Genomic DNA, 19,781 nt, shown 5'->3' with positions numbered 1-19,781 from the left:
ATGGGGCCACGGGTGCCCACGGTCTGCTCTCCCCGGCCCTTTATCCAGAACTCCATCCACAAACCCGCAAACCGTGCTCTGTGTGGGAGAATCTGCTATAGCGCCCAGCCCCTTGTGTCAGGGGCCTGTACACCTATACAGGGACTGCTCCCAATCACCCTTCCTCATTCTTATCTCGACAGCTATGGCTATGGTTTAGTGTGTGTTTCTTAGGCGCCAGGAAGATTTCCTATACTACAAGGCACTCCTTCATACATGAAAACGCCGGGGCTGAGGGCGGGTTAAGGGGCTGAGAGACACCACACAGATGACACCGCCATGACTCTGCCACCTTTTACCACTTTAAAAGGGTGAGAGGGTGGGGGGTGTCTGGCCCGCTGGCCCCCTCCCAGTGCAGTCCCCGTGGTCAGGCGGGCCCTTACCTGCTTGAGCAGGAACTGGTCCTGGGCGTTGGTATGCAGGGCGATGGCCAAGTGCAGGGCGGACAGGAGCACTCCGCTGAGGACGGCGGCCCGCATGCGCACGGGCAGCAGCGTGTAGATGGTGTAGATGAAGAACACGGTCCACCAGATGCCCTCAGAGGCGCTGCGTGGCTGGGGCAGCAGCAGGCCCACCACCTGCACCACCAGCACCACGGCGATGAGCGCGTAGCAGGCCAGGCCCATGTGGTCCTGGTGGAAGGCGGCGCGGTTGCAGAGCACGGCCATGACGAGGACGGCGCCCACGGCGGCCGCCAGCACGGACAGGTAGGGCAGCTGCAGCGGCGGCCGCGCCGCGTGGAAGGCCAGCATGACGAGGCACACCAGCACCAGCACGGCCATGAGCATGGTGAGGCTGCTCTGGTTCAGGCGGAAGAAGTAGCGCTGGTACAGCCGCTCCAGCTTGTCCGACGGGAACTTCTTGGAGCGGAATACCTGCAGCAGCGCCAGGCAGCAGGCGCCCAGCGACAGCACCGCGCCGCCGGGGCCCGCGCCCGCGCCCGCCAAGCCGCCACCGTCATCCCCGCGCCCTTCGTCGTCGTCCTCCTCGATGGCGCTGCCGCCGGCCTCCAGCTCGTCCGCGGCGGCCGCACGGCCCTTTCCCCGCCGCTCGTCCAGGCCCAGCTCCACCGAGCGGGGGCGCACCTCCGTGCCCCCCGCCGCCGCCGCGGACGCCGCCGGGCCGCCGCCGCCGCCCGCAGGGGGCGCCCGGGTGCTGCCCCCGCCGGCCGCGCCCCGCCGCTGCCGCCGGCTGCCGCGCGCGCAGTCCTCCTCGCCGCCGCGCTCCTGCCAGGCGGACTTGGAGCGGAAACTGAAGCCGAAGCCCCCGGCCAGGGGGTCGTCGCCGCTCAGCGGAGGGTCCTCGTCGTCATCGTCGCGGCGCCAGCGGCTCGCCAGGCGCTGCTGCTGCTGCGGGGTCACAGCCCCCCCAGGTTTCCTGGTGGAGCCGCGGGCCGAACCCCCGGGGGCGCGGGGGTAGCCATTGGCGCGGGCCTCGGCCGCTCCCCACGCGGAGCGGTGTTCCGAGCTGCCCCGGGACGCGGGTGCCGCCGCCGCTGTCAACGCCGCGTAGCCCGGAGGGCTCGAGCTTTTGGAGCCGGACATCCCCCCCTCGGCCTCGTCTGCTGCCTCCTCCTCCTCCTCCTCCCCCGGGGGCCGGGCCGGGGGTCTCCACGGGGAGGGCGGACGGCGGCCGAGCAAGGGGACCAGGCTCGGGTCACTCGTCGGGGGCGGCCCGGGGCCCTGCGCAGCAGCGGGGCATCTTGGCACCCCCGTCCTGAGCTCTGGAGAAGGAGGCGAGCCGGGAGGCGGGCGCAGCAGCCCGGAGACGATGAGAAGTAGCTGAGGATCCGAGCGGAGAGTCCCGGGTCCTAGGTGAAGTTGGCGCCCAGCTGGGGCCCCGCGGGGACCGGCCGCGCCGCACGCAGAGGGAGGTCCGGACTCCTGGCTCCTGGCTCGCCGCGGGCTCCGCGGGGACCGGAGTTGCGGACGAGGCGGGACGGACGGAGCGGTGTCCTTGCAGGCGGCGCCTCCCTCCCGGGGACTGCCAATGCCCGGGCGCGGCGCTCGCAGGTTAAGCCTCGGCGGCGGCGGCTGGGGCGGCTCGGCGGGGGTCCCGGCGCGGACACCCAGCAGGTGCCCTCTCCTCGCGGCGGACCGGGAGCGACTGGGAGGTACCCGCGCCAGCAGCCAGCATTATTTCCTTAGGAGGGGTGGGGGGAGGTGGGATAGATGGAGGGTGGAGAGGACGGGGGAGGGGGCGGCAGGCGGAGCAACCGCTCCGGAGCCCTGGGGGGAGGGTCCTGGAGCCCGCGGGGAGCCGGCGCCCGCATCCCCCCCTCCACCTCCCGCGGCGAGAGTGGGAGCGGCCCCCGCGAACGCCGAGCCCGGCCGAGCCCTCGGCGCGTCCGCGCGGGGGGCGGGGCGGGGGCGCGGACCGGCTCCCGCAGCGCGGCCCTTCCCCTCCCGCCGCCCGCTTCCCCCAAACGCAGCGGAGCCGGCCGGGACCTGCCGGCCCGGGAGGACGGTCGCGCCGGCGGCTCCGCAGGCTCCAGGCTCCTCGGGCCCTCGGCGGCCGGGTGGTGCCGGAGGACTAGGCGGAGGAGGGCGGGATCCGGCGCGGCGCTGCCGCCGCCGTTCTGCCCCAGCGCAGACGGGCTCCTCCCGGGGAGCGCGGCATCCAGGGATCGAGGGCCCGGACTCAGAGGCAGGCGGCCGGCAGGGGCCCGCCCAGAAGCCGCCGCGCCCCCGGGGCGCTCCGGAGGGGCCCGTGGGAGCCCAGCTCAGGGCGCGCCATGCACGCCTCGGGCCCTGCTCCGCGCCGGCCGCTCGCGCCGCTCCTCCCTCCGCGCCCGCCGGCCTCCGCGGGAGCGCCCTCCGCATCCCCTCCTCCCGCCGCCTCCCCGCCCCCCCCGCGCGCTCCGGCCTCTGCTCGGCTCCGCTCGGCTCACAAGGACTCGCGGCCGCCTCCGCCCCGGGCCGGGCCGCGGCCCCCGCCCCGGCGCCCCGTGGGCATGCTCAAGCCCGGCTCCGGGGCCGCGTGGAACCCAGCTCCGATGTCTCACCTAAAATGTTCCTCGAGCCCCCTCCCTCCGGTTCCTGGAGCCGCGTCCAGCCCACGGTCCCTTTTGGCCAGACCTGGGTGGGGTGCGGTTCTCCACACACACCCCCTCCCGCCCTCCTTGGTGTTTTTTGTGCCCAATCCTAGCTCCACTGTTTTGTATACCCCTTGAGTCCCCCTCCCCCTATTCAACCCAACTTCAGCCCCAGCACTGCGCCCCCTTCCCTGGCTCGGCTGGATTGGCCGCTCCCAGAGCTGTCAGACTGGAGCCCGGCGCTCCCATTGGGCGGTTCTCTGTCCCTGTGGCCGTGCCAAAGGAGGGTGCCCAGGGCGGGGGGCGCCTGGGCAGCCACTGCCGCCAGGAGCTGGAGACCACAGACCCCCGAGGGGCGAAAGGGGCCCAAGAGCCAGATCCGGAAACGTACGGGGGAGGTGGAGAGATCCAGGATCTCTGAGGCGCAGAAAGACAAGGACAGGAAAGATGGAGATGCAGTGTGGGTGAGGCCGGGGCAGCTAGGGCGGGGCAGCCAGGACCGCTTTGGTCCATAGGTACCGAGAGGGAGCCCCACAGCGGGTAGTAGGAACACCTGGCGTTTAGGTAAACCTCTTTGCCAGTGTATGCTTTTTAAAGATCTCATTTGATTTCCCTCAGCCACCCTGGGATGGGACCGGGACAGGCCCGTGTGATTGTTCCCAGTTCTTAGATGCAGAAACGGAGGCTTCAAGAGCTTCATCAACTTTCCGCGGGTCACACAGGTCTCCGAACTTGCAACCGAAAGGAACTCCGGTCAGCACCAAACTGCTACACCTGCCTCGCAAGGTGTGGTGGGGAGAAGCGTAGGCACCAGAGCATAGTAGAGCCTCCGCTAGACGGGTGACAGAGAAGGGATCAGAGAATGTCCAGTGAGGAAGAGGCAGGGTTGGAGAGAAGAATTTAGGGTCAAAGAGGGCCTAGGCCTGTGGAATGAAACACCCATCCAATTCCCATTGCCCCGAAGCTGCCCTGATGAAAGTTCTGGCAGTTTAAGCACAGAGGGTGGGGGAACCACAAACAACCTTCCCTTTAACTCCTCGCCATCCGCTCTTTGCAGAGCTTCTGAGAGGAGCCTAGAGGTATGGGTGAGCTTTACTTGCACTCTCTGCTGGTCATCTTTCTGCAGATTGAAGGATAAACCTTGCCAGGGTTAAAAATTGGGAGAAAAATTCGAAGAGATCTGAATCAACTAACCCTTGAGTAATCCAGCCTTTGAATAACTCATGATTAGCTAAGTCATAAAAGCACCATGAATGTAGTCAACACACATCCATAGAGCACCCCCTACATGCTACAGGGATAGCTGACCCAGCGGTGGCTACAATCAGGGGAGACCAGGTAGCACTAACTCCGTTCAGAGCATTATCCAGTCAGTGTTCAACAGAGGAACAAACAAAGCACTTTCGGGATTCAGGGAGAAGAGTTATCAATTCCCACTGTGAAGGCCAAAAAAACCTCTGGAGGTCAAACCTGGGCCTAGCAAGGGGAAAAAATGAGTAAAAAGAAAGGGAAAGGGGACTAATATTTATTAAGTAGCTGCTATATGTCTAAATGTTTTATTATCATAGAACCATTTTAAGGATGATGTTATTCTCCTTACTATCAACATGAGAAGCGTGGCTCAGTGGTAGAGCGTCAACCTCTGAACCATGAGGTCCTGGTTCCATTTCCGGTCAGGGCACATGTCTGGGTTACACGGGCTGATTTCCCCAGTGTGGGGTGTGCAGGAGGCAGCCAATCAATGATTCTCTCATTATTGATATTTCCCATTTCCTTCCTCTCTGAAATAAATAAAAATATTTTTAAAAATAAATAAATAAACACGAGAAAACAGAACTAGAGAATCAAAAAGTTTTGCCAAGGCCCACAGTTGGTAGCCTGCTACTTGTACTCCACCATGTAGCCAGGTAGCAAATATGATATGGGAGCGATACTCAGGACAGGCAACTCCATGGACAGATGTAGCAAGGTGATTGGTTTCCACCCTTGAACCTTCTCACTCCCTGAGTCCTTGCTAGATCATCCCTTTTAATTTTATTCAATTTTTTTTAAATAACCACTATCTTTGAACAAAAGTCATGTATGATTAAATGTAAGAAAACGAGAGAGAGAGAGAGAGAGAGAGAGAGAGAGAGAGAGGGAGAGAGAGAGAGAGAGAGAGATTCTTAATCATACTACTTGGGAAGAACCATTAACATCTTAATTTTTTTCTTGAACAAAAAGTGGGATGCTACTCTACTAGTTGTTTTAGAATCTGCTTTTTTCTATAATACTTAGCAAAAATTGTGGGTGCTTTTCATGCCAATAAGCATTCATCTAACAATATTCATTTATCGTTTGAACAGAATTCCATTGCAAGAATATGTCGTAATTTATTTAACCAATCCCCTGCTGTTTTTCCTTTTTCATTGTCATAGAAAGTTCCCACTCTTTCACTTTATTAAACAGTGAACATTTTTGTAGAAAAACCTTCACACATACCTTTAATTATATTCTTTGGAGAAATTCCTACAAATAGAATTGCTGAGTCAGAGGATAAACAATTTTTTTTTCTCTAAGTGATTTCTGAAATCTGTATCTCCAGCCCTGAAATCTGTGCCTCCCTCCCCAGGTCCAAGCATCCCCCTGCCCACCGGAGAGCTCCCCATGGCTCCTTGGTGCCCACCTGATCCTCAGATTCCATTTTCTAAAACTAAAGTCATCTCCCAGCAAAACTCACGCTCGCTCCTCCCTCTGTTTCCTCTCCACGGGTGGAATTACCGTCCTGGACACTCCCTGACATTAGCGTGGGGATCCCTCCCCCCCTCCCACCTCAGTTCCTGCCTTGGCTTTCCCATGTCTCCTTGCCTTGGCTTTCCCATGTCTCTTCTTCCACATTCTCTGGCTACTACCTGTACCCAGATCCTCCCCTGTCCCTTCTCTCCGGGACAATTACCACTCTCCTTCTCTTCCCTCCTTGCCTTCCAATGTGTCCTCCACCTTTCCCCCATCGGATGATCATCAGTGTCACATACTCTACTGAGAACTGTCCTTGAAACAGCCTCTTACCTACCATGCTCACTTCTCCGGGTCATCTGCCCTCCTGAACAGTGCTTTGCCTCAGCAGAAATTACCACCACCAACAACCAAATGGATAGCCCCTCAGTGGAACCCTCTCTAAGGTCCCGCCCCCCCTCCCTGCCCTCTTGGCTGTCAGGTACTCTCCCTCAGCTCCCAGCACGCCTTGCATTTTAATCTCTATTATAGCACTTGTCACATTGTATTATCTTGACTTGTTTTCAGAACTGTCTCCACAGCCAGAGCTCCTTGAAGGCAGCGTTGATATCTTACTCGTTCTTGCATCCAGTGCCTAGCCTGCTGCCTGGCACATAGGAGGTACCGGGTAGTTGTCTGTTGGGTAAACAAATGGTGCCTCTGAGAAATAGTGAGCAGAATGGAGTCTGAGGTGTGTGAGGGGAACGGGGACTGGCAAAGTGGGTGAAGATGGAAAGGGGGTTTGGGCTCTTGGACCCTGGATGGAGGAGGATGGGCTTCAGTTTAAAGATAATAAAGAGCCCCAGGATTCAGAGACTGGAGTGTCCTGTTCCATTATATTTTGGGAAGCAAACCTAGGCAATGATGTAACTAGACTGGAGAAACAAACTATTGCAGAGCAATGTAGGTAGAACCCAAAAGTGACAGGGTGATGGGAATGATGCCATTGGCTGGAGGGCCCCTGTGGAGGGTTGACCAGGAAACCCAGGGGCTGCCCTCTATGGAGGAGGAGTCCTCAAGGTCAGAATAAAACCAAGAAAGAGCCAGAGGTCACCGGAACAGAGGGTAGAGGGTTAGACCATCTCCAGGATGTGCACCTGGCTGTTGTCATCAGATTAGGGCTGACCCAAGGACCACTTCAGGCTGTTCTCTGAAATGAATACTCAGTTTGTAGAGGTCAGGTAATACACCCCAGGGCACAGCAGGGCTTTTTTCTTTTTCTTTTCTTTTTTTTTTTTTTAGATCTACAGATACCCTTAACCTTCCTAACCATCTTCCCTCTTGTGCCTTGGTTACTTTTAGGACTTTATTCTTTACTAGAGGCCCGGTGCATGAAATTCGTGCATGGGGAGGGGGGGGTGAGGTGTGTCCCTCAGCCCAGCCTGCACCTTCTCGCAATCCAGGACCTCTGCCTCCTAACCGTTTGCCTGCCTGCCTGCTTGCCTGATCTCCCCTAGCCCCCTCTGCTTGATCGCCCCTAACCACCTCTGCCTGACTGCCTGATAGCCCCTAACTGCTGCCCTGCTGTCCTGATAGTCTCTAACTGCTCCCTGCCAGATTGATTGCCCCTAACTGCCTCTGCAACCGAGATGAGGGCTTCCCTCCCTCTGGTTGGCTGCTGATGCCTGGTACCTCGGGCAGCTTCACCTAGGGTGGCCTGGCTTTGTCAGGAAGGATGTCCAGAAGATCATCCAAAAGGGTAATTAGCATATTACCCTTTTTTTTTTTTAAGTATAGATTCACTCTCTAGACTCTTTTTTGGGAAGAATATTTCTATTTTGGAAATTTTCGAATATTAAGAAGAATTTGTAGGAGTTGGTATCAGTAATACTCCTAAAAATTCTCTTAAACTACCTAAAACTACCTTCCCCCACATTGCTTAAAATTCCACCATGAGATAGTCATGCTTCGGAACGACAGTCTCTCCCTAAAAATGGATATGGAAAATCTAGAGACAGTGTCATCGGAGAAATGCATGGATGGCCTTTCTCTCTTGCTAGTGGGCGTGGGTTTCTTGGGTTACTGCTGGAATAAGCATTTCTCAGAGGCTCCCCCTGGAGGATGAGATGGGGTAGAAAGCTTTATTTGCATGGAATTGATACCATTATAATAGCCAGCTTATTAAATAACAGGAAGTGAGCAAAGGGAAGACTGGATAATATAGGCATGCCATTTATACAGCTTTACCAGGAAGCTGCAGTTAACAGTCTCCAAGTCTGTTCCGGACTGGACAATAGAGGTATGCCCAGTAAGGTCTGGGTGACCTGATGCTTCTCTGTCAGTCACACCTGGGAACAAGTCAGTGGCCAGAATAAGCATGACCACTACAAGCACAGCAAGATTTGATATTTAAGCTCCTGAACAAAGGAGTCCCTCTCTCTCTCTCTCTCTCTCTCTCTCTCTCTCTCTCTCTCTCTCTCTCTCTCTCTCTCTCCCATCCCCTTTTCTCTCTTGCTGTTCATGCCTGACTCCTGGCTTGTGGGGCTTGCACACTCTGCACTTGCCCACATGGCCCACAGCCATACGGACAGCACACAGTGGTCTAAGCATCTGTGATTAGCCAAGTGCTGTACTGGACTCCCTTTCCCATGGAATGGATACTCTGGATACTGGCCCTACTTTTGGCAGCTGCATATTTTTGAGAACTGCTGTAAGGATAATGGGACTTTACAACCTGAGGAATATAGTATCACACCAATAAAAACCACTCACTCTCCCGTGCAAGTCTTAGGAAATTCATTTTCTCAAGATCTCGTGAGAAGCCCACTCCCACTAGTGTCGGGGAGATTGGACCCATTGATTTCTCTGGCAACAGAATTACATCTCTGGATTTGCAAAGCCCCATTACCCTTAAACCAGTCCTGGAAAAGGTGAAGCTGGTGATTCAGCAGAGCTAGCAGCAAAGCCAGGGTCCAGGGTGGTCCGCATGGCCATGAGAGGAGTGGAGGGTGATGGCTAAATGGGCTTTCCTTCTGGAAAATGTTCTAAAGATTAAGCCATGGTGATGATTGCACAACTCAATAAATACACTAAAAGCATAGAATTGCATCGACTACTGGGTGAACTTTATGGTCTGTAAACTATAGCTCAATAAAATAAATACAGATACCCCTGGGGGATTAAAGGATTTATCAGTCATTATCGAGTCAGTATGAAGGTGCTCACCAACAGGCATCCTTCCACTAATGCACAGTCGGAGGCACCAGGAGAATGGCTGCTTATGCTCTGGAGTGGGAATGCGTTAGGGAATGGCAGGAGAGAACACGTGGGACCACTGAGCATTTCCTAAGGCAAATAGAGCCAGAAAAGGGCCGGAGTGGGAGGAAGGCAGACGTGAAAGCCAGTTGGGAACTGGGGGTCGAAAATGAACTTAATTCTAAGAACCTAAAGACTCTCTGGAGGGTGAAGGAATCTTAACCACCCATTCCCCAAAATGTGTCAACCTCTTCTGGACATTTGCACTTTAAGGGCAAGCCCCTTGCTTCAAACTAGATGATTTACCTTTCCTAAGAGAGATGAGCGTGTTGTTATCCCCAAGTCAGAAAGGAGCTAGCAGGATGGAGCGCTGAGTGTCATGAGGGCAGGCCATCCACCCAGGCGTGGGGCCAGTGTGTCAGCCGATGGAGAAAGATGGCTGAGGTCCCTGGGAGTTACCCTCCACTCTAGCCCATTCCCCGTTAGGAGCTCTGAGGAGAAACCAAGGACTACAGCCCTCTTACTCTTTTATTTTGTTTAAAAGTATGTTTTTATTGAGTTTAGAGAGAGAGGAAGGGAGAGGGGTAGAGAGATAGAAACACCGATGAGAGAGCAACATTGATCAGCTGCCTCCTGCATGCCCCCACTGGGGATGGAGCCTGAAAGCTGGGCATGTGCCCTAACCTCTTGGTTTATAGGTGGACGCCCAACCACTGAGCCACACCAGCCAGGCCAGCACTCTTACCCTTAACCTCTGGCTTCCTTGGCTTGGAAATCAAAGATGCTAAGAAGTTTGCAGCTGGCCATAGGGAACCTGTCCCTAGATTTTCCCAGGCCCTACAGTCACCACCAAACCTCTGTGCCTCCGAGAACAGGAAATACAGTATCCAAAAAGAGCTCAGATTATAACTGATGTGGAGATGGCTGATAATAGCTCCAGCTGCCACTCTCCCAGGTGGCTGACATTTGCATTTTAATGGAGGCGGTTAATGCCTTTAGCTAAAGGAGTGACTAATATGTTCTTGATTGTTGCTGGAAGTAAGTGGGAGACCCTTTGCGACCTGGGCCCTTTCATGCCCTCTAGTCATTAACACAACACGAGATCCCAAGATCCCACCTGATGGGCAGGTTGGACTCTACTGCCCACATTCCACGCTTTATCTTTGTTCCTGTTCTTGATGTTGCTTACTTTCCTGCACTTTCTCCAGGAAAAAATCGTCCCCACGGGTCATTTATTCTTTCAACACTCATAAACTGTGGTGGGCACAAGTGAGTAGGGGGAGCCCAAGACATATGCCAGCGGGAGGCCACCGCCAAGCCAGAGTTGAGGATTGCACAGAACAAGCAGGAGGCCAGCACAGCATCAGCGGAGGTGGTCCATGCAGCACATGCCTATTGCTTCATGAACACCACAAACCAGAGGCAGAAACATATTCCTGTCCACTGGCAGGAGGGGGCGAGACAGGCTTCTGGGAGCTGTGAGAGGGACCTTAATGTAGGCCCAGGAGATAGATATACACAGACTGGATGGAGTTGTGAGGATTCAAAACATTCCTCTAGTCACAAAAGACCATGTATTGGTCTGCCATTCTATTCGTAGGGAGTGCTCCAAAGAGCAAATCTATAGAAACAACAACAAAAACGACCAGTGGCTGCCTAGAGCTGGGGGTGGGGATGGGGAGTAACTGTTAACAATGGGGTGGTGAAAGCAGTTCTGAGATGTGGGGATGGTTCCACAACTCTGTAATTATACTAAAAACTATTGAGCCACACACTTTAAGTGGATAAACTACTCAATGTAAATTATATCTCAAGGAAGTTGTTGAAAAGTGGGGGGAGATAGGGTCCAAAAAGACATCCCTTCGAGAACCCTGCTTTTCAGGGATAGGAGGTATAAACTAGTTTTAAGTTCCGGGTCTTTTACTGTGTGACGGCCCATTTTTAAGGTGAATTTTTTTCAAGGGCCCCAACATGGTGTATAGGTACCTTTAGTTAAGAAAATACATAATGGCAAAAAGCTATTATACATTTAGTAATTGTTTTAAATGGGTTGATACTTTTTTAATCCCAATTGCATCTTCCCATGTTAAGTTAAGAAAATGGTTCTGTATTTGTGGAGGGAGCATGCTTGTTGTGCCTGTAGACAGGGCTCTGTGGCCCTCTTTCAAGATCTCCTTGGCCCTTTGGGGTCCTCAGCCCACAGGTGTAGAGTCCTGATCCAAGCTCTACCAAGGTGTGTTTGCTTCAGCTGCTCCATCAGGTAAATGATGATGGGGGCGGGGGCACAGTCTTCACCCCATGATGTTTGTGCCTCCAGCTGCTCAGCCAAAATGGTGCCATCTCTCCTCCCAGACCAATGGGCTTTGCTGAGAGCAGATCAGCAAGAAGACAGCGGAGCCATGCTGGTTGGCAGACACTCGTCTCTAGCTAATGTAATTAAAGGCAACAGCGAGCAAGCGCCTATTAATTTTTCATCAGAAAAAGTCAAAGGCAACCTTCTTGGAAGACAACATCACTGAACGTCAACTTTGATAGTTAAAGCCAGGCTTTCCCCCACCAGGCATGTACCCCTCCCATGTGTGTACACACACACACACACACACACAACGCACATGCACACACATACACTGAGAACACACACACACACACACACACACACACTGAGTCCATGGCCTCTTTATTGAACATAGGGGAGAAAGACCAGCACACCCATACTCTTCAGAAATCATTTTCGCCGAAACCCGTTTGGCTCAGTGGATAGAGTGTTGGCCTGCAGCCTAGAAGGTCCCGGGTTCGATTCTGGTCAGGGGCATGTACCTTGGTTGTGGGCACATCCCCAGTAGGGGATATGCAAGAGGCAGCTGATTGATGATTCTCTCATCAATGTTTCTAACTCTCTGTCCCCTCTCTCTTTCTCTCTGTAAAAAAAAATCAATAAAAAATATATATTTTTTAAAAAGTCATTTTCTCCCACCCCTGGTCTTACATAACCCCAGTGGCTATCTATCTGCACCTGCAATTGACTACATATGGACCTTGTACAATATACTGATCGTGTTTCTATATCATTTTTACGGTGTAAACTCTATTTTAGGTGCCCTTGGGGAGATTACTATTCAAAGCTCTCTCTGGCGAATCCTTTTGTAAATAATTTAAACACATACTCACTTATAAGCCTGGAACAATGCGGTCAGGCAAGATGGGGCTGGGGGCTGGGAAGGATGATCTGCCCCTAAGAGCTGTCTGTCTCCATGTTGGTAGACAGGACCGCTGAACTGGCATCCTGCATCAGTCAGCTCCTCTCTCCTTTCCGCTGGTGCCTCCTTCCTCAGGCGTCCCCCCTGATAAGGAAAGCCTTTCCACTCCGCCCTTAGAAGGACTGAGGGGAAGAACTCCAGGGTTGGGGTCGGAGTACCAGAGGCATCACACACCAGCTCTACCACTTTCTAGCTACGGGGTGCTGAACAAGTCGCCAGTGGCTTCTCCTCTCTGAGCCAGAAGGATGACCGAGCTCTGCTTCCCCACTTCACTGCTGGAGAATCTCTAGACAATGGTGTGAAATCTTTTTAAATTATCCACCCTTACACGAAATGGGAGTCGTTCTTAATAATAGCGATTTCACAGATTACTTCTTAAGAAATTCAGATGTTCATTTAAGAGGTGAGCTTGGAAGGAGGCACATGGCTGGGTCTCAGGCTCTTGCATACATTTATAAACGACTGCGATACACACTTTTATGTCTGTGCGGGCTGTGTACCAGCTCCTCTGTAGTCCGGGAGATCTGTTCTTTCATCTCTGCCGTGTTCAAAGCAGGGCCCCCGGGGCCCGGCAGATACGGCTCTGTTCTCAAAGGCAGCCCCTCCGTGGGGCTCAGCGCCCGCAGCCTGCCTGTGCCCTCCTGCGGGCGTGGGTGGTGATTAGAGGCCTAGGAGATGCTTGAGTGGTGCTGAGTGTTCTCTCCTCAGCGGCCACTCTGTTTGGCCTTGGAGAGGTCTTGTCCAGCCTCTGTGTCGCTGGCTTTGAATCTGTGGGCTGGCAAGCCACGCCGTGTTAGAGATCGTGCTGGGGCTGGCTGACCTTCCCGAGCCGGGATAATCTCTCTCCCTGGCAACAGGCAGAGGCACCAAGGGACAGGGACAGATTGTGCAATCCTCGGGTAGGGCTTTCTAGAATTACTTAAAAAGAGAAAATGGTAGCAATGCCTTATATTTATTTGTATGGTGCTTTTTTTTTTTTTTTTTTTTTAAAAAAAAGCAGTTTTTAAAAATGATTTAAAAAATAAAAATGATTCAAGGAGAAGGCAGCTTTGGAATTGCAAACCAGAGGGGTAAGAAACGTACTATCTCAGTCTTACCTACTCAATGACATTGAGAGTGTTGGGAGAAATTTTTTTTTTTTTCACCACAGAGGGGGATGCAGAGGAAAGAAGTACAGTGACTTGATCAATATCTTCCAGCATTAGGGGCAGAATTTGATCCTTTCTTGTCAATCCCAAATAAGCAGAGAATATGAAGAAGATGAATGACCTAACAGGTTGCTTTGTCCACCTGAGATTCTGGCATGTAGACACCTCTTCTTGAGTCAGGCTTTGTACGTGGTCCTCTGGGGGCAGACAAGTAGGTAGGGGTGAGGCATGAGAAAATTGTCATTCCCTTTTAAGGTACTTACCTCAGATGAAGTCACAAGGACTTTTAAGCAAGGTGGGACCATACTCAACAGAGGGGGATGGATGAGGCTGTTTCTGTTGCCAAAGGAGTTTTAGTGGTGTTTGGAGATTTAAAGAAGGAATCAACAAACTCTGATCAGCGGGCCAAATGTGCCCGCTGCCTGTTTTCATAAATAAAGTTTTGTTGAAACAGGCACACTCATTGATTTATTGTCTTAGCCTGCTTTTGCTCTACATGACAAGAGTTGAGTAATTACCAACATTGGATGGCTTTCAAAGCCTAAAGTCTTTACTATCTGATCCTTTAAAAAAGTTTGACAACCCCAGCCTCACATCATACACATCAAAAATTAACTCAAAATGTATCATAGACCTAAATGTAAAACTTAAAACTGAAAAGAAAAGTACACAGGAGAAAGCTTTTGTGACTCAAAGTTACAATGATTTTAAAATGCTTTTATTAAATTGGACTTCATCAAAATTAAGAACTCCTCAAAAGACACTGTTAAATGAATGAAAATACAAGCCACAGACTGGGAGAAATTATTTGCAAATAACCCATGTGATAAAGGATGTGGATGCAACATCTAAAAGAACTCTAAACTCAGTAATGAGAAAACAACCCAATAGAAATGGGCAAGAGATTTGAACAGATACATATTCAAAAATAGGTAAAAATCTACACTAATAAAAGAGAGATATGCAAATTGACCATCACTCTGCTACACCCACCAGCCAATCAGGAGGGAATATGCAAATTAGAAGGACAAAGACAGCGGCTGCCCAGCTGCTCCAGGTGCAGAATGGCCAGTTGGGGCAGGGCACCTGCTATGAGAAGGAGGGCGAAGGGATCTACAGGAGCAGCACTTTGGCCACAGCGAAGACGAAGATCATAGACTCCAGAGTCTGCAGTGAAGACAAAGATGGCAGACTCCAGCCTGAGTCTGCAGCAAAGACGAAGAAGGCAGAATCCGGCCAGAGTAAAGGCCTAGGTCTCAGGTGCCAGAGGAAAACCATTGCTAGAAGCCAAGGAAAGGAAACCCTATTGCACAAATCTCTTCATGCAACAGGCCTCTAGTATATAGATAACAATAAGGACATGAAAGGATCCTCAGCATCATTTCATCATCAGGAAAAAGCAAATTAAAATCAGGAGATAACTTTGTAGACCTACTAGATGGTTACAGTTAAAGAGCAATCACACCAAGTGTCAAACAGGATACAGAGCAACTGCAACTCCCACTGCTGGTGGGATGTGAGGTGGTATAACCACAGGGAGACAGCCAGGCAGTTTTTCAAAAAGTTACACGTACCATGTAATCCATCCATTTCACTCCTAGGTGTTTACCCAAGAAAAATGAAAGCTTATAACCATATTTCCACACAAGGACTTGTACATTAATGCTCATAGTAGCTTTGCTCATAACTAGAAACAATCCAAATATCCATCAACAAGTGAATAGATAAATGTTTGTATATCCATGCAATAGAATACTACTCAATAAAAGGGGATGAACTATTGACACATTCAACAACATGAATAAATCTCAAAATGATTGTAACAATTATCCTGAGGATAATTTATGTTCTGTGGTTATACTGCCAGACAAAAGCGAGGATGGCCCTGGCCAGCGTGGCTCAGTTGGTTGAACATTGTCCCATACACCAGAGGGTCTGGGCCTGGTCATGTTACATGCCAAGGTTGCAGGCTTGATCCCCAGGAGAAGGCATGCAGGAAGCAGCTGGTTGATGCTTCTCTCCCACATCGATGTTTCTCTTCTTCTCCCTACAAAAGTTTTAAAATAATTAATTAATTAATCAATTGTGAGTATATACTGTATGCTACCATTTATTAAATATTCTAGAAAATGCTAATTAACCTTTAGTGGAAGAAAGCAGATCTGTGGTTACCTGAGAATGGCAAGGGGCAAGGAAGAGGATGAAGGATTGATTACAAAAGGGCACAAGGACACTGGTCAGTAACGGATGTACATGGTCTTGTGATGGTGTCACAGGTGTGTGTGTGTGTGTGTGTGTGTGTGTGTCAAAACGTGAAATTATACATTTTAAATACATGCCATTTATTGTATGTCAATATACAAATCTATATATATAGCTATGTATATTGACATACAATAAATGGCATGTATTTAAATGTATAATAATATATATATATATATATTTTATTGATTTTTTACAGAAAGGAAGGGAGAGGGATAGAGAGCTAGAAACATCGATGAGAGAGAAACATCGACCAGCTGCCTCCTGCACACCCCCTACTGGGGATATACCTACAACCAATGATCATGTCCTTGACTGGAATCGAACCTAAGACCTTTTAGTCCGCAGGCTGACGCTCTATCTACTAAGCCAAACCGGTTTCAGCTACATAGCTATATTGACAATAAAGCTAGTTATTATTATTTTTAAATATATTTTTATTGATTTGGTAGAGGGAGAGAGAGAGAGAAAGAAACATCAATGATGAGAGAGGATCATCGATCAGCTGCCTCCCACACGTCCCACATTGGGGATCAAACTGTGACCTCCAGGTTCGTAGGTCAATGCTCAATCACTGGACCATGCTGGCTGGGCAACAAAGTAATTTTTAAAACATTTTTTTCTATTTTAGTTGACATACGATATTATATTAGCTTCAGGTGTAAAACGTAGTGAGTAGACATCTTTAGAGCTTATGAAGTGATCACTAGTTAAGTCTAGTAACCATCTGACACTATAGTAAAGCCATTAAAAAAAAAAAAAAAAAAAAAAGGAAGAGGTTATTTCTTTCCTTAAATACTCTGTGTAGTTTGAATCAGCCAGCCCACTCCCCAGGTTTCATATTCCTTATTCTCACCACAGAGAGAATTCCTATTATCTCAGCAGCCACTCGGTCCTCCAAAGCCTTACCTTCACTGTAGGTGACAACTATTGTCATTGTGGGACAGGGACTTCCAGAATCCTGTCTCCTGGTGATAACAGGACCACTGATGCCTTCAAATCCAGCCCATCAGATGTCCAACCTCAGCTTCTCATTTCCTGCTCACCGCCACTCCTGTGGGTTAGGGTTAATTACAGAGAACAATCGAACGCATTGGAGCAGAGAGGAATGTAATAAAAGATGCCGAAGACAAATTCAGGGGGGAAGGCCTCGGTCATTTCTGCACCTGGGAATCACGCAGGTGTCTGGGAATGATCTGGCTGCTGAACAGCCAATCTACATTAGAGAAGTGCTTTCTTATGGTTTACCCCTTACCCATCACAGTGTCCCAAATCTTCTTCTCCTGAAACTGCTAGTCAAACTCGACAAGAGCCGGGGATTAACAGCTTACTCAGGGATAATTCTGTGGGACAGGGACAGGACAAGGTGAACTGGAGCGCCTCACTAGGCTAGAAAGCAAAGTGTCCTCGAAGATGAGCAGGCTCGTGTCAAAGGAACATGGGCCACCACACACCCGTTGGAAGCGCTAAAACAAAAACCCGACAAGGTCCCAGCGAGCGGCCCCGGGACCACTCCCGGTCGCGCAGGGACCCGCTGTCTGTCTGGGAAATCTCTGAGGAAGCCGCCGGGAAGTGTGTGGTGGAAACCAGGAGACCTGGGTTCAGGTCTGGCTCTGCTGCTAGCAGCCATGTTCCCCCCCACCCCCACCCCGCTGCCCCCCACCCCACAGCAATGTCTTTCCTCTTCCAGCCTCTGTGTCCTTGTGTGCTCAATAAGAGGGAGGGTGAACCCTAAATATTTTCAAACTGAGTTTCCAGGAACTCTAAACCTCCTGGATTGCCTTGGGATGCTGCAAGGAGTGGGGGAGCCAAGATTCGGAGGTGGGGGCGGGGCGGGGGAGCTCCACCTAGAACAGTCCTGCTTTTATCTGCTTTATGTTTGGCCGATATAACGCTCAGTTGTCAAACTTGGGAGAGACAGAAAATACCAATTTCTCAGTTTTCTAATTTTCTAACTTGTTTTCTGACTCCCAGGACCTTTTCCCAGGAGCTGGATGAAATATTCGCCCTGAATATTCCTGGAGTGCCATTTTCAGAGAATGCCTCACTTCAGAGGCACAGGTGTCCCCACCAGCCAGCCACACCTCTGCCCAGAGGTGCCTGTGGGTCCCGCTGTCTCTGCTGATTCTGGCCCATCTCGGGACGCGGGTGTCTTTGGGAGCTGACCAATGTCCTCTCTGCCTAACTTTTCCTCGTTCCAAATCCCCGTTCCTAAGCCCACCCTCTGCCCTGGGGAAACCCTTCCCAGCCTGGGAGGGGTGGGGGAAGGTGGTAGATTTCCTTTTGTGTTTCTTCATTTTATTTTTTTAAAATATGTTTTATTGATTTTTTACAGAGAAGAAAGGAGAGAGATAGAGAGCTAGAAACGTCAATGAGAGAGAAACATCGACCAGCTGCCTCTTGCACACCCCCTACTGGGGATGTGCCCGCAACTCAGGTACATGCCCTTGACCGGAATCGAACCCGGGACCCTTCAGTCTGCAAATCGACACTCTACCACTGAGCCAAACCGGTTTCGGCTCCTTTTGTGTTTCTTTAAAGTAGGGGTGTCGAACTCAATCAGAGAAGGGGCCAAAATCTAAAATCCAGCCTAAATCGCGGGCCTAATGGTTTACTGAACAGTCATAAACTGTCATTGTGATGGAAACGCAGCGGAGTGCAGTGATGACAGCGCAGTGCGGGCCACATTGCAAGGCCTGGCGGGACGGATTTGGCCCGCGGGCCTTGTGTTTGACACATGTGCTTTAAAGCGTTCATTCCGGCTACGCCAGGGAGTCCCTGTTCTGGATGGAGTTGTGTCCCACCGAAATGCCAAGTTGAAATTCTAACCCCTCCCACCTCCAAACATGGCCTTATTTGGAGAGAGGCTCTTTACAGAGATAATCAAGTTAAATGCAGGTGGGCCCTCATCCAAACGCCTGGTGTCCATAGAAGAAGAAATGTGGACACAGACAGGCACAGGGGGAAGACGATGTGAAGAGACGGGGGAAGACAGGCATCCATAAGCAGAGAAGAGAGCTGGGACAGGACCTTCCGTCACAGCCTCCGAAAGAACCAGCCCTGCTGACACCTGGACCTCAGACCGCCAGCCTCCAGAACTGGCAGACATTTCTGTGTCTAAGCCACTCAACTCCTGGTGTTTTGTTTGCAGCCTTAATGAAGGATTGCAAATCCTCACTGCTCTCTTACCTCCCCAGCAAACCTGGTAAGTTCTCCCAGGCATTGCTCGTTTTCCCTAACGGCTGCTTGAATGGGGTAAAGGGAAAATATAAGTAAGTATGTCATAATCTCATTCAGCTACACATACATCAAATAGTATTTGAGCAGCGGATAGATGCTAACACAGCTTAAAAATCAGTGACAATGGCCGAAACCGGTTTGGCTCAGTGGATAGAGCCTCGCTCGGCCTGCAGACTGAAAGGTTCCGGGTTCGATTCCGGTCAAGGGCATGTACCTCGGTTGTGGGCACATCCCCAGTGGGAGGTGTGCAGGAGGCAGCTGGTCGATGTTTCTCTCTCATCTATGTTTCTAACTCTTTATCTCTCTCAATTCCTCTCTGTGTAAAATCAATAAAATATATTTAATTTTTAAAAATCAGTTACAATGATTACTGTCACTGGGGAATGATAGGTGGTTTTGCATCTATTTGAAAATTTCCACTATACACTGTTTAAAAGGGAGAGAGAGGGAGACAGAGAGATACAGGAGAGAGAGAGAGAGAGAGAGAGAGAGAGAGAGAGAGAGAGAGAGAGAGAGAGAGGAGAGAGAGGAAAGGAGAAGGAGAAGGAGAGGGAAAAGAGAGAGGGGGGGAGGGAGGAGAGAGACGATGAGAGAGAGAGATATAGAGGCGGAGAGCAGAGAAAGGAAGTAGGAGGATGGAGAAGACCGAGACGAAATACGAGAAGAGAGCATGAGGAGGCAGAGACCTAGCAGGAGAAGAAGCAGAGCTCTAGACTCGCTCGATCATGAGCTATGCCTCTTGCACGCCCTTCGTAGTCCTTCCAATCTCGACTGCTCTTTTTCTCTCTCTCTACCTCGCCGATCGCGAATCTAGTATTCGCTCTATCTCTCTCCTCTCGTGAGATCTTCCTC

The 19,781-nt window shown here is 51.2% G+C and overlaps 1 protein-coding gene across 2 annotated transcripts in view; it reads right to left on the bottom strand.

Annotated features, from left to right (window-relative positions):
* The window catches only part of ADCY5 (adenylate cyclase 5), a 154,035-nt gene extending 152,049 nt beyond the window's left edge, over positions 1-1,986 (bottom strand). For both annotated transcript variants that reach the window (XM_036444600.2, XM_045583941.1), the window contains exon 1: positions 423-1,986. In XM_036444600.2, the coding sequence (XP_036300493.1) occupies positions 423-1,583 (1,161 nt within the window). In that variant the 5' untranslated portion in view covers positions 1,584-1,986. The remainder of the gene's footprint in view (positions 1-422) is intronic.
* Positions 1,987-19,781: the final 17,795 nt, after the last annotated feature.

The sequence above is a fragment of the Pipistrellus kuhlii genome, unplaced genomic scaffold (assembly GCF_014108245.1).
Source record: "Pipistrellus kuhlii isolate mPipKuh1 unplaced genomic scaffold, mPipKuh1.p scaffold_m20_p_2, whole genome shotgun sequence".
NCBI lineage: Eukaryota > Metazoa > Chordata > Mammalia > Chiroptera > Vespertilionidae > Pipistrellus > Pipistrellus kuhlii.
The sequence above is the reverse complement of the archived record's forward strand: the minus strand, read 5'-3'. Positions and strand labels throughout refer to the sequence as shown.